The 15388-nt window shown below is 45.0% G+C and overlaps 2 protein-coding genes across 3 annotated transcripts in view; both read left to right on the top strand.

Moving 5' to 3' along the window:
* The first annotated feature begins 601 nt into the window (after positions 1-601).
* The window catches only part of LOC134207921 (uncharacterized), a 240474-nt gene continuing 225687 nt past the window's right edge, over positions 602-15388 (top strand). The window contains exons 1-2 of one of the 2 annotated variants that reach the window (XM_062683995.1): positions 602-1060; positions 1415-1635. The gene's annotated coding sequence lies outside the window, so the exon portion shown is untranslated. Of the gene's footprint in view, positions 1061-1300; positions 1312-1414; positions 1636-15388 lie in introns of those variants that run through there. The other variant, XM_062684004.1, reaches the window with a different exon arrangement.
* Positions 3712-10272, top strand: LOC134206679 (uncharacterized). Its single transcript, XM_062682407.1, has one exon. The coding sequence runs from the start codon at positions 3712-3714 to the stop codon at positions 10270-10272; it is 6561 nt and encodes a 2186-aa protein (XP_062538391.1).

The raw sequence follows: 15388 nt of genomic DNA on the forward strand, positions 1-15388 counted from the left end.
TTGCCGGCTTTCCGGTCTGCTTCCTTGTTCCGCTCGGTACTCTGTCATCGATGCAGTCAGTTCCCAGGAATTAGTCTATGGTAGAGTCCTATAAGAAGAGTAACGTCATGTGCCACGTTTGACATGTCTCCTGCTCGTTTGGAACGCGCATTTGTATGGAACTGACAGACGATTCTGTTCCAATTCTGACACTTGACGACACTGTTATTATAGTCACTGTAGTCTATGGCAGATAATCGCCTGACCCGACCTGCTCTTCGCCGAAGGAATCGATGCAGCATCATTCACAACCTATTTCAACGGCGATGATAATGATGATGATGATGATGATGACTAAAGTGATGTAGCGTAGCGTGGAAAATGTCTCGTCGGTTTTTTTGCGCATGCCATCGTACTCCGATACGAGAGCGAGAGCAACATCATGTGGAGAAAGAAAACATCTCCCAGGATGCGATGCACAGGACAACCGATGCTGTATTGGTACGACGTGCAGCATCCCAAATGGAAAGTTGCTCCACCAGGGAACTTATCAAACTGATTGAAATTTTCGCAGAGCCCAGTCATCTGTCGAGTGTCAAGGCGAGTGGACGTAGGAATCGAATTCCGGATGCTCACCCAAAGCTGGGAGTGAGAAAGTGCTTCTCCATTCCATGGAGGGGAGAGATAACTCCCACATATCTTAAAGCTGTTCATGCCGCAGCATTTCAGCGTAGGCGTAGAATGCAGGAAGAACGTTAGGGCCACGCTGGTGTCGTCTGCTGTTGAGTGTGTGCCAGCGCTCTACGAACGGCAGGATCGTGCATAAGAGGACGGAAAAGTTCTAAACTTTAATGGATGTTTGAGAAAGTTGTTCTTCGGCGCTGGATAGAAGGCATATTCGGTGGGGACTGTTTCTGTGAGATGTGAACATCAGCAGCAGTAGTGGAAGCAAACAAAACCAAAGCCAAGTAAACAATTGTTCTTTTGCATAATCGCGCCGGGGGATTCTGGGAAAAAAGTGGAAATAGTTGCTTCGGAGGTGGCAAGACATGGGGTTCGTGTTTTCCCCCGAGGGCCACTGGTGAGAAACTTGCTGCGACTGAGTTTTCGTCACAATGATTGGATATAAGTGAGAAGAAGATTTCTACGGAAAACATTCGTCATCTGAGCGAACCGATCGGAGCTATGTGCATGGTCGCGGCGAAGGAATTCGGAGTAAAGAATTCCTGTGAAATAGTGCAGTGAAATCGGTGCCAAATGTGAGAAACAAATAGAGCTATCAGAATTGCCAAAACCAAATTTGAGGGAGAATTTAGTGCTTCGTATCGTAGTGTATGTGCTTCGTTCAAAATAAAAATACAAATATCAATGGCAAAGAACCAATATTGAGTGTAGCTATAAATCCTCTTGAATTTATCATCTGTCGAAACTGCAGCTAACCGTCATCATAGATCAAAGTGAGAACTACATCAAATCGAAAAGTGTCATCCTGAGTTGTTTGCCGGTTCGAAGAAAGTGAAGTCAATACAGAAGAAGCATCGTGGAGATGGATTTCCTCTGATCTGATAAAAAGTGTAGCAACGACTACGATGGGACAGTGTTTGCGTTGAAAGCATTTCTTCTCGTAAGGCTCGATTCTATAGAAACGGCGAAAAGGTAAATATCCATTTCAAGCTTTTTTTTATGTTTGGTTGGGATTGAAGGCTTCGGAGTGATACCTTTATTACGAATTTACTTTTTGCGCTCGATGATTGGGTTGGTGCAATTGGGATCTCAAATTCAAATCGTGATGCTATTACCATAACAAAGAATTTTTATTGATAAGAAAATGCAAAAGATGCTTTCAGCATCGAAAAAGTTAGACGTAGAAAAAGTCCAAGTTTATGTTTATCATCTGTAGGATTATAGACAAAGTAAATGCACAAGGGAGGCCTCACGGTAAGCTCCGGTTCATAACGACAAAGCAAGACCATTGGGTGGTGGCTAGGTTCGATTCCCTGTCCGATCTCGAAAAGTTGTGGGTTGAATATTGTCTCGACTTCCCTGGGCACAAAAGAATCATTGTCTTATGCATATGACATACGAAGCTGCGAAGCGGCAATGTCCCAGTGGGAGATGGAATGCTAACAAAGAGAAAGAATAAGTATACCAAGGCATGAAATACTATATTGTTCAATTCAGAAACTCCTTCTATTAGGGGCCGCAAGGCAGAGTGTCGTACAACAACCAATTCATAACGACGAATTGAGGTAATATTTATCTGTGAGTCATTGTTTGCGTTTGTGTGGGCGTAAACAATCACCAAACAAGTTACATTCGATAAATATCAGGTATCACAACATCGGCAATTTTGCAGCTTCGGAGGTTTCACTTTCCTGTCTGTTGCATCGTTTGGAGAAAAAGCGGTAACGATTTGTGATAAGGATGTGCTTAGCAGAGCATTGTAAACAGGAAGGTTGGAACATCATTCATTGCAAATTGCCTTGAATTAATTTGGGATTTTGATCCACCATACTGGAATCGATTGAAAACTTTGTCTCAGAGTGCTTAAACTCCTGTATTCAGCATATGAGTTATATAACATAATGTGAGCTGCAAACGCCCTGCAAATTGCGAAAGGGGAAGATGGGATAAGTCCGTCCCTTATGCACTTAATTCATTTAAATATAAAGGTAAGCTCAATGCTCGAAGATATTTTCAGGTCATTATCTTTTAGATATATGCATTGCAAACAATCATGTTCGATTATTCTAACATACAAATTCAAAACAAAAACATGTGGAACATTGATGTCTTTCAAAATTGGGTGAGCTCGGCATATTGTAAAATAGACAGTATTTTTTTTGCATTTCTCGTAGATAATAGCATGAGCATTGCTGCTTATCTAGGGGAAGAGGCCCCAAAACTAATTTTTCATAAAAATACCAATGATTACCTTGAAAGTTCTACAAAATTTTCCATTGGAATTTCGAAAAGCTCTACGTAAAAACTATGACGAGCTTGCAATGTAAATTCCGTAGGATTTCCCGCTGGAATCCATAGAATTTATCATTAAAATAAAGTTTTTGAACGGAGATACATTGTTTGACAGAGAATCATTCGTTGTTTGGCTCAATATATTATTTGACCAAACAAATTGCTTGGCACAAAAACAGGTGTCATTTGGTCGAAAGGGACTGTTGAGAACCGCTGTTGAAAATCATGAATACCCCTCGGCTGGCGATTGTTGCGCTTGTCCGTCTAGAGGTGATCGTTCCGGTAAACATGCACCGGTCGATGTCAAGAAGTTGGTGGGATGAAAAATAGAAGCAGAGATAGGAAAAACACCAATTGAGCACATTGAGATAGATTGTGAAGGACAAGCTCAACACTTAATTTCTAAAACTTACACTATATTCGTTGAATTAAAATTATTGGATTAGAACAGCACATTGAAATAGTGAGTACAACAACAAAATAACATTAAAATCACTAGTATTAATAAACATGCACTACAGGTGTTAGGTTGCAAAAGCATCGAACGTATTTTGTTTGGGAGACAGACAGTTGAAGGTTAGACTCGATGTATGTATGCACCTTATTAAGATTGAGCGCCTATTATAATAAAAATGTAGCTTTTAGCATCTTCATCTACCACAACACATAACGGAGTTTGCTCAAAAGAGGTCCGAACCACCCGAACAATACGTCCCCAACAATCTAAAAGATCGAGTTGTTATCGATTATAAGAGAATGGACATTTGCGGAGCATGCGGCGTCCAGAAAAATGATGCCATGGTCCAATGTGACCGATGCGATACTTGGTGGCACTTCGGATGCGTCGGAGTGGATGAGAGCGTCAGCGAGAGGAGCTTTATCTGCCCCAAATGCGAGAATTCCACTTCGCTGCTACAGTCGCAGCCCACAACTGGCGTAGAGCTAATACCACCCATTGATAGCATATCTCTGACGTCCAGAAGATCGTCCGTTTCGAATGCGAGTGCGCGAGCTCGTCTAAACCTAGAGAAACTCGAAGTTAAGAAAGCCCTAGCCGAGAAGACGTTAAATCTGGAACTTCGTGAGCAGGAGCGAAAGCTCGAGCTTGCTCGTCTGCAGAATGAAGGAGAACTGGAACGGAAGAAGCTTGAATTGCAACGGGAGTATGAAGAAGAGAGGATTCGTTTGATGGAGGAAGAGCTAGTGGAAGAAGAGGAACGAAGCGTACGTTCTCAGCAAAGTAGCAGTAGTAAGGTACGACAGTGGAGAAGTCAATTGCAGTTCGGTGGGGCCTGTTCGACGATGCGATACCCTGCAGCGAATGAGGCACGAGGCGAACGCAATGTGAAAGTGACCACTACGACGACTACGGCGGCTTCTGATGTACCTGTGTCCCAGCCGCTAAACTCGACATCACGCCTCACTGAAGAAGCAGCAAATAACCACCAGCAAGCCGGTGACGGTGGCAACGGATTTGAGGTACAGGCCCTGCCGAAAGCGAAGACGTGTATTGGGACTGGAGCAGTTCCAAAACAGCTTCCAACCAGCACACCGAGTGGCGAAATAGTAAAGTCTTTCCCTCCCCCATCGATGCCTTCGGTAAGTGCTCACCCGAGTGGGGTTGAAATGGAGAAATCACACACTAGACTAGCTAACAGTAGACATACTATAGGGACAGGTTCGCCAGGACCACTCAGTGGGTTCGATAGGGACCCACTCAATAGCATAGCTAGAGCTAGTATAGGCTTAGGGGTTCCCCAAAACAAAATCTCCACCCTTTCCGTTAGCAACGTTGCACAAGCAATGCATATGCATTCTTGTGAAAGTAAATTTCTACAAAGTGAACAAGTATCCTTCCGACCAACGAAGGATAGCAGTGTTCTATTTCCGACTTACGCGTCGCGTCCTATTGTTTCGTGTCGGGAATCAATGTCCAGAGTTGTGGTGGATCCTCTAATGTCAACGCGTGTGATCAATGAAGCAAGTGCATGTGATCCGTCAGTGTCAATGAAGTATCCGCGTACAGAGGCAGTTCCAGGTCGACATCGTGATATACCATCTAGCAGTCTAGGTGTAAGACAAAGAGACGAGGTTAAGCAGCATGTATTGGCGGACGTGACAGAACAGCAGACCGGCAGATCATCTTCAAGAGCTCCACGTGAACCAAATACAGGTGATATTTTACAGTCTATCCGTACTGGATCGTTGCCACAAGGCGGTTCCGGAATCACACCCGACCTTCCGGGATTCCAGAGGTTGAACACAGTAAACCTACAAGTAGATGGGCCTTCTGCAACCCAGATTGCGGCTAGGCAAGTAATGCCAAGAGATCTTCCGTTATTCTCTGGGAATCCAGAAGACTGGCCTGTTTTCATCAGTTCCTTCAACAACTCCTCACAGGCTTGCGGCTATACCGATGCGGAAAACTTGATACGTCTACAACGCTGTTTGAAGGGTACGGCATTGGAAGCGGTTAGAAGTCGATTGCTGTTTCCTGCTGCAGTTCCTCATGTCATCGCTACGTTGGAGACCTTGTATGGAAAGCCGGAACATCTTATTTTCATGTTGGTGAAAAAGGTTCGTGAGGTGCCCGCGCCGAAATCGGATAAACTGGAGACGCTGATTGGCTTCGGCATGGCGGTCCAAAACCTATGTGATCACGTAGAAATGGGACAACAAGAAGCACATCTCAACAACCCTACTCTTCTGTACGAGCTAGTTGACAAGCTTCCAGCCAACTTAAAGCTGGATTGGGCGCTGTTTAAGCAGGAAGCACCGGTAACCAACCTGCGAACTTTCGCTCAGTTTATGTCGAGACTTGTGACTGCCGCAGCGGACGTGACTCTACACATAGAACCAAGAGCAATGCAGAAGGTAAAGCTGGAGAAACCCAGAGAAAAGATTTTTTTGGGAGCGCACGCCGGATCAAAACACATCAACGATGCGACGAAGATGAGCGGGTCACAAGGGCACTCAGGACGATCGGAAAATTCTATTGTCTGTCTAGTGTGCAAGGATACAGGACATAAGGTCAGGGAATGCAAGCAATTTGGTGATATGACGGTAGATGAGCGGTGGAAAACTATTCAAGCTTATTCACTTTGTCGAACTTGTATCGGCGCTCATGGAAAACGACCATGCAAGTCTAAAAAGTTGTGTGATATAGAAGGGTGTCAAGCAAAACATCATACTCTTCTACACTCGACTCAAACCCGTTCAGAAGTATCAGAACCTATTCGTGGAATTATGAATCATCATCACGCAGCTCGTTCCAGTCTATTTCGTATTCTTCCAGTAACACTATTCGCTAACAATCGTTCTATCGTGGTATACGCTTTTCTCGATGAGGGATCGTCACGAACACTGATTGAGGAGGATGTCATCAAGCGACTAGGGGTAGACGGAGAACCTAGCCCGTTATGCCTTCAATGGACGGCGAACATCAAGAGATTTGAGAAGAACTCGAGGAAGGTTAGCCTGGAGATAGCAGGAGGCAGCAAGAATTACCGATACCAGCTGTTCGATGCACAAACCGTGAACCGACTGGATCTGCCTCGGCAGTCAATGCGCTATGCAGAGATGGTGGCGAAGTATCCCTATTTGGAAGGATTGCCTATCGAGGATTATGCAAATGCCGTTCCGAAAATACTGATCGGCAATGACCATTCGCATCTAGGAGCTAGTTTGAAGATAAGAGAAGGGAACCCACAAGAACCAATTGCCGCCAAATCACGTTTAGGATGGACCATCTATGGATCGGTATCCGGAGCAAGCGAGAGAGCTCTAAGTTTTCACATTTGCAGTTGTGAAACAAACGCTTCTCTCCACGAATTGGTGAAGAAATATTTCTCCATCGAAAGCCTGGGAGTGAAGGCCATTGACTGTCCGGAATCGAAAGAAGTTCAGAGAGCTAATCGAATTCTGCAGCATACTACGAGGCGCGTCGGACAGCGATATGAAACAGGCCTCATATGGAAGTACACGATTAAATTTCCCGACAGTTATCAAATGGCCAAGAAACGAATGCTTTGTTTGGAGCGACGAATGGCTAAGAATTCGATAATAGGAAACAGCGTTAAGAAACAAATTATTGAATACCAAGAAAAGGGGTATATACATCCAGCAACCGAAACGGAATTGAAGGAAGCTGACCCTCAAAAAATCTGGTACCTGCCACTAGGCGTTGCTCTGAATCCCAAAAAGCCGGATAAAATCCGAATATTCTGCGATGCAGCGACTATGGTAGAAGGAGTCTCACTAAACTCCATGCTGTTGAAGGGACCAGATCTGATCAGTTCTCTACCTGCGGTACTATTCGGATTCCGAGAGAAACGCTTTGCAATCTGCGCTGACATCAAAGAGATGTTCCATCAGATTCAAATAAGAAAAGAGGACCGGAACGCTCAGCGGCTGTTGTGGAGAGATGATACAGAAACCGAACCAGTAACGTACATTATGGACGTGGCCACATTTGGCTCCACATGCTCCCCTTGTTCCGCCCAGTATGTTAAAAATCTGAATGCTTCCTCTCAAGCGGTAGAGTTTCCAAGGGCGGCCGATGCTATAATCAGGAAACATTATGTCGACGACTACCTGGATAGTGCAGACACAATAGACGAAGCAGTGCAGCTGGCGAAGGATGTACGGACCGTACATTTTCGGGGTGGATTTCATATCAGAAACTGGATGTCAAACTCCGGAGAAGTACTCAGACGAGTCGGGGAAATCAGTTCAGCAACAAAAAAGGACCTCGTGCTAGATAGAACCAGTGCTACGGAACGAATTCTCGGAATGCTATGGAGCCCCGAGCAAGATGAGTTCAGCTATTCTGCTAGTATGCTAGTAGCTCAGCAGCGTCCGACCAAGCGCATAGTTCTCCGAGTGGTGATGAGTCTGTTTGACCCTTTAGGACTCATGTCATTCTTTGTCATTCACGGCAAGATTCTAATTCAGGATATTTGGAGAGCGAAGACAGAGTGGGATGAACCTATCCCCGAGAAGCTGTGTCAGCGTTGGTGGCAGTGGACAAAGTTGTGTGAACAATTGGATTGTATTCGCATTGCTCGTTGCTATTTCCCGGATCGGCACACGAACGAGTTCCTATCGTTACAGCTCCACGTTTTCGTTGACGCCAGTGAAGGAGCCTATGCCTGCGTGGCGTACTTGAGAGCTGAATACGATGGAACGGTGGAATGTGCACTGGTGGCCGCTAAGTCAAAAGTTGCGCCTCTGAAATCTTTATCGATTCCACGCTTGGAGCTTCAAGCGGCTGTACTCGGAGTACGCTTACAGAAAATGATCCGCCAGGCGCACGGTCTGGCAATAGGGGAGTGTTTCTACCATACCGACTCTAAGAATGTATTGGCGTGGATTAAGTCGGATCACCGCAACTATCGACAGTTCGTGGCCGTAAGGGTTGGAGAAATCCTGACTGAATCAACCGAACAGGAGTGGCGCTGGGTCCCATCTAAGGAAAACGTTGCAGATGACGCCACAAAGTGGGGAAACGGACCTTGCTTTTTACCGCATAGCCGTTGGTTTCGAGGGCCTGAATTTTTATATCGTGTGGAAAACGAGTGGCCAGTAGATAAACAGAGTAAATATGAGACAACAGACGAGATACGGACTTGTTTGGTTCACCAAGAAGTCAGAATAATTGGAACTATCGAGTGGTCTCGTTTTTCTAAGTGGAACCGTTTATGGCGTACCACGGCGTATGTTCTGCGATATCTGAATAATTTAAGAAGATACGTACGAGGCGAACAGTTGCAATATGGGGCGTTAACTCGTGAGGAGCTGGCTGAGGCTGAAGTTAATATCTGGCGGCAAGTTCAAAATGAAGCGTATGCGGAAGAAATTCGTACTATTGAGATGGCACAGCAGAGCTCACCAGGTGCGGTAAAAAGAAATAATACTACTAGCAAGTTGTATCAGCTGTCTCCCTTCGTAGATGCTGCCGGAGTTTTGCGGTCGGAGAGCCGCATTCCTAAGTCGTCTTTCGTATCGTACGATACCAGGTGTCCTATCATTCTTCCCAAGAATAGCTGGGCTACGGTGCTGCTGGTGGAATGGTATCATCGAAAGTTTTTGCACGCAAACGGAGAGACCGTTCTGAACGAGATGCGGCAGCGGTATCATGTTTCCGGACTTCGAACATTGATACGTATTGTAGCGAAACGCTGCAATTTATGTCGATTAAGAAAAACGGCACCTTCTGTGCCGCGAATGGCGCCGCTGCCTGAGACGAGAACACAAGCATTTACGCGACCTTTCTCGTACGTAGGATTGGACTACTTTGGCCCCCTAGCAGTTCGCGTAGGTAGGGCAACCGTCAAAAGGTGGGTCGCTTTGTTTACGTGCCTGACCATCCGCGCCGTGCACTTAGAAGTGGTTCACTCGCTCAGTACGGAGTCTTGTAAAATGGCCATTCGCCGTTTTGTTGCGCGACGAGGAGCTCCGGTGGAATTTCACAGCGACAATGGCACTAACTTTGTCGGTGCCAGTAATGATCTACGAAAAGAGCTGACCAATGTTAATGCTGAGCTTGCAGAGACGTTCACCAACTCTACTACGAGATGGTGCTTCATTCCACCGTCGGCGCCACACATGGGCGGAGCATGGGAGAGGCTTGTTAGATCTATCAAGACAGCCCTGCAAGCTATGTATACTACTAGGATCCCAGATGAGGAAACTTTCGGGACTCTTATCGTGGAGGCAGAATCGATCGTGAATTCTAGACCTCTAACCTTTGTTCCGGTGGATCCAAACCAGGAGGAAGCACTAACTCCAAACCACTTCCTCTTGTTAAGTTCAAGGGGAGTAACGCAACCGGTGAAATCTTTAGCGGAGCCAGGACAAGCCTGTAAAAGCAGCTGGAATTTATGCCGTATCATGGTCGACTCGTTTTGGAGACGATGGATCCGGGAATACCTTCCCACGATAGCTAGAAGAACTAAATGGTTCGAAGAAGTTAAACCAGTGGACGTAGGAGACTTGGTTATAGTTGTAACCGAAGTGGCACGCAATGGATGGATCAGAGGACGTATTATTGAAGTTATTCGAGGACGTGACGGGAGAATTCGACAGGCGGTTGTGCAGACTTCAAAGGGAGTGATCCGTCGGCCGATTGCAAAGTTGGCTGTATTGGATGTAATGAATAGTAACGTTGCCCAGAAGAAGTCAGGGACAAGTCACGAGTCGAGAACCGCTGTTGAAAATCATAAATACCCCTCGGCTGGCGATTGTTGCGCTTGTCCGTCTAGAGGTGATCGTTCCGGTAAACATGCACCGGTCGATGTCAAGAAGTTGGTGGGATGAAAAATAGAAGCAGAGATAGGAAAAACACCAATTGAGCACATTGAGATAGATTGTGAAGGACAAGCTCAACACTTAATTTCTAAAACTTACACTATATTCGTTGAATTAAAATTATTGGATTAGAACAGCACATTGAAATAGTGAGTACAACAACAAAATAACATTAAAATCACTAGTATTAATAAACATGCACTACAGGTGTTAGGTTGCAAAAGCATCGAACGTATTTTGTTTGGGAGACAGACAGTTGAAGGTTAGACTCGATGTATGTATGCACCTTATTAAGATTGAGCGCCTATTATAATAAAAATGTAGCTTTTAGCATCTTCATCTACCACAACACATAACGGAGTTTGCTCAAAAGAGGTCCGAACCACCCGAACAATACGTCCCCAACAGGGACAGACAGCCGAAAATGACGATCGGTCAACAGTTCCTTTGGCTGAAATGGTCGGTTGGTCAAATAGCACTTTTCACCGAAAAGGCCGTTTGATCAAAATGGTCGTTTATTTTCCATTTGGCCGGAATGGACACTCAACCGAAAGTATCATTTGGCTGAACTGGTTGTTTTGCTGGAAAAAAATGTTTAGCTCAGTGGTTTTAATTTTTTTTTCTGGAGGTTCTTGAGTTTATACGTACATTGAGGTACCCTTTTTTTCGCTGGTTATGAAAATAAGAATAACTCATAAGATATATGGAAGCGGACCTAAAGACTAACGCAAAATATGGCTCTCCAAAATGTTGTCTGAAATCTTCGTTATTCTATGGAATGGCTACACGTTCGCCTTACAAGCGAATGGTCATGGGTTCGATTCCCGCCCCTCCACCAAACCCTCGTCGGTCGCCGGATGCTCAGCCCATGCGGTAGCGTATTGGGAGACGCGCTTTATCGTCACGGCTGCCTGATGACGACTGACAACTTGTTATTCTCGGATGCATTCCTCCAACGTTAACCGGATGAATGGCAACCGAACAATGCAACGATCATTGGATATACGACATGGACAAACGGACACAATGGACTAACGATTAGATAGACTGGCAACGACAACAATATGGTAATAGAAATCTAAAAATAGATTCTGTACAGCAGAATACCACAGTAGATTTCAGCACAGTAGTGGTTAAGTAACACAGAGTGCCTAACAAATAAAACAAGGGAATAAAAAAAGGACTTTGTTAACTTCTTAAGGCTCCCAAGCTTCCTAAAAATAGGCTTCCGTGATTCGTGAAAAGCTTCCGAGCCTCTTGAAAGCAGGCTTCCAAGTATCTTGAAAGGAAGCTTCCGTGCATCTTGGAAGGAGGCTTCCGAGCCTCTTGAAAGGAGACTTCCGAGCCTCTTGAAAGGAGGCTTCCGAGCCTCTTGGAAGGAGGCTTCCGAGCCTCTTGGAAGGAGGCTTCCGAGCCTCTTGAAAGGAGGCTTCCGAGCCTCTTGGAAGGAGGCTTCCGAGCCTCTTGGAAGGAGGCTTCCGAGCCTCTTGGAAGGAGGCTTCCGAGCCTCTTGGAAGGAGGCTTCCGAGCCTCTTGGAAGGAGGCTTCTGAGCCTCTTGGAAGGAGGCTGAGCCTCTTGGAAGGAGGCTTCCAGGCCTCTTGGAAGGAGGCCCGAGCCTCTTGGAAGGAGGCTTCTGAGGCCTCTTGGAGGAGGCTTCCAGGCCTCTTGGAAGGAGGCTTCCAGGCCTCTTGGAGGAGGCTTCCAGGCCTCTTGGAAGGAGGCTTCTGAGCCCTCTTGGAAGGAGGCTTCCAGGCCTCTTGGAAGGAGGCCTGAGCCTCTTGGAAGGAGGCTTCCGAGCCTCTTGAAAGGAGGCTTCCTGAGCCTCTTGGAAGGAGGCTTCCGAGCCTCTTGGAAGGGAGGCCCTGAGCCTCTTGGAAGGAGGCCTGAGCCTCTTGGAAGGAGGCTTCCAGGCCTCTTGAAAGGAGGCTTCCAGGCCTCTTGAAAGGAGGCTTGAGGCCTCTTGAAAGGAGGCTTCCAGGCCTCTTGAAAGGAGGCTTCCGAGGCCTCTTGAAAGGAGGCTGAGCCTCTTGAAAGGAGGCTTCCGAGCCTCTTGAAAGGAGGCCTGAGGCCTCTTGAAAGGAGGCTTCCGAGCCTCTTGAAAGGATGCGTCCGCGCCTCTTGAACGGCGGCTTCCGTGCCTCTTGGAAGGAGGCTTCCGAGCCTCTTGGAAGGAGGCTTCCGAGCCTCTTGGAAGGAGGCTTCCGAGCCTCTTGGAAGGAGGCTTCCAGGCCTCTTGAAAGGAGGCTTCCAGGCCTCTTGAAAGGAGGCTTCCAGGCCTCTTGAAAGGAGGCTTCCAGGCCTCTTGAAAGGAGGCTTCCAGGCCTCTTGAAAGGAGGCTCTGAGCCTCTTGAAAGGAGGCTTCCAGGCCTCTTGAAAGGAGGCTTCCAGGCCTCTTGAAAGGAGGCTTCTGAGCCTCTTGAAGGAGGCTTCCGAGCCTCTTGAAAGGAGGCTGAGCCTCTTGAAAGGAGGCTTCCGAGCCTCTTGAAAGGAGGCTCTGGGCCTCTTGAAGGAGGCTGAGGCCTCTTGAAGGAGGCTTCCGGGCCTCTTGAAAGGAGGCTTCCGGGCCTCTTGAAAGGCGGCTTCCGCGCCTCTTGAAAGGAGGCTTCCGAGCCTCTTGAAAGGAGGCTTCCGAGCCTCTTGAAAGGAGGCTTCCGAGCCTCTTGAAAGGAGGCTTCCGAGCCTCTTGAAAGGAGGCTTCCGAGCCTCTTGAAAGGAGGCTTCCGAGATTATTGAACGGAACCTCGGAACCAGCCTCTTAAAAGGAAGCCTTTTGCGTGGATATATTTTATCGATGAAATCTTCGTTATTATCGCGGTACCACTGGATGACTTCCTGGCTGTAGTGGCAACTCGCCAAATCTGGCCAAAACTTCACGGGACCTTTTTAGGCTTTATGGAAGGTAGACCGCGGTTTTTGAGACATTCCTCCTTGTACAGCTTCGAGTCCATCGTCTTATTCGTCACAAACACCTTGCAAACACCTGCCAAAATGTTTGCAAGTTTGTCCAAAAGGCAAACTTAAACTTCGCAGGAACTACTCCTCGTGCCGTCGTTATGTAGAATTCCATTTTGACGTAGGTTCCATCGTCGATGAGCAGGATTATCAACGAGGGTGTGCAGATTTTTTCTCTCTCCTTTCGGCTTCCATCTGGAATAATTTTTGACTCGCTGCACGAAACATCGTGAAATTCATACCACAGCAAGTGGGCGCCTAGGTAGACAACTTATTCGGTCAAACTACCAATTCGGCCAAATGACTTGTTAGGGCAAACGCCTTAAGAAATGAAATTTTCAGCCAAGCCGTTTTAGATCTAATAACCGTTTCACTTGAACATTCATTTTGGCCAAATTAATTTTGGTCAGATGACTTTCCATCGGAAGATTTTCAGTATATTGATCCTTTCTCCTATTTAATATTTTTTGGAGAATAACCAAAAAGACCTAAACGACAAAAGACAAACGCCAAAAAGATTCTTATGGACAATATAAAGGATTTCCCGTATAATTAAAATAAATTCCTTCAAACATCCATTGAAATTCCGAAAAACATTCGGTTCAAATACCAATGTTTTCGTAAAAAAATTCAAATTACACGCAGAAATTCTGTAAAGTTTAAGTGCAATTCCCGTGGAAATTCCGAAAAATATTTCATAGAAATTTCAGAAGAAAATTCGTGCAAATTTCAAAGAATTTCCTATGAAAATTTTGAACTATTTTCCGTTTACAAAAATTTATCGTTGATGTCCACATTTTGAAGAGTTTTCCGTGGAAATTCCGGAGAATTTCTTGCGTAAACTAAAGCTATCCAAGGAATTCTCACAGTATTTCTCGTGACAACTTCAAAGTAGTTCCAGTAGAAAATCTTAAAATAAAAATAAAATAAAGTCCACCCACATGCCTTTCACTTATTTAAAAAATAATAGTTGTTCTTACGTATGGCGACAATTGGTACACCCACCCTATATTATTGGAATGTTGGATTAGTGCAGGGTTGTGTAGGGATCGTCTTGGTGAACGATTTGCAAAACTACATGTAGGACTGAGTTATATACATTTTAATTAAATCTACTCCTTTACATGCATTAAGGATTTTATTATTGACAAAATATCAAAAACTTTTCCAATTCTGAACAATTGAAATTTACAAAGATAAGGCCGGTTTAGGGCATTAGAAGGCTAAAAAATAGTTTTAAGAATAAATGACAAAAGAAAAGAAAAATGGGAAAAGAACAATAGGGTGGGATTATTGATTCCCTGTTTTAAATCTCTTTTTCATGAATGTAAATGGGAAAAAACCTGCGGATAAGAATAACAAGAATCTCAACAAGGAAAGAACATAGATAAAATGTAATTTTAATTATTTCCATGAATTGGTTGGCGCATGAAAAGAAATATCAAATCTAATCAATTCACAGTCTTTTTTGATCGAAATTGATTTGTATGACGCTAAAAGTAGCATCGGGAATCTTATCCACTGATTCTGTTCCCAAGTGCTGAAAAAACGTGGGATTCGTGCAATTTCGTCGCGAAAAGCAAAACTAGGAGCAAAATTTACAGACAAGTCCCTGGCGTGTAAACTAGCCTTAAAGGTACGTGAGAACCTTAAATCTAGCCTTTAATCTCGATTTGAAACTAATTATAAATTATTTTTCCATGCCTTTTTATAGTAGATGATTTCGAAATATTCAGAATTTAGCATTAGCATTAGCATTAGCATTGTTACGGTGTAATTCGTAGATTGGACACTAGTGATACTCATGTTTTACTTTTGAGATCCTTATCTAAAATGCTACCAGAAATCAAAAAGGGGAGTGGTCCTTGATTCCAGTCTTAAACAAAAATAACAAAAGCATGAGGATTACTACTCCTGGCCACGCCCATCTTCACCGTAACTAGGGAGAGGAAGGAAGTGATGATGTAGTACTTACTTAACGAGAGGCCACCGACTTAGCGACACCCTTATAAGTACCACGGAGTTGGATAATAAGGAAGGTATTCGTTGGGTCAGGATTTGCCTGTAGCTGGCAATGTAACCGTGGTAGATCTTACCCCGTAACACACCACGTAAAGGTGTCTACCCAGCATTACGGGTAAGATTTCGAAATATTCAGAATTATTCAGAAAG

Source organism: Armigeres subalbatus, chromosome 1, assembly GCF_024139115.2.
Source record: "Armigeres subalbatus isolate Guangzhou_Male chromosome 1, GZ_Asu_2, whole genome shotgun sequence".
Lineage (NCBI taxonomy): Eukaryota > Metazoa > Arthropoda > Insecta > Diptera > Culicidae > Armigeres > Armigeres subalbatus.

Coding starts and splice junctions, on each gene's coding strand:
- LOC134206679 (XM_062682407.1), top strand. CDS start 3,712: ATGGACATTTGCGGAGCATGCGGCGTCCAGAAAAATGATGCCATGGTC.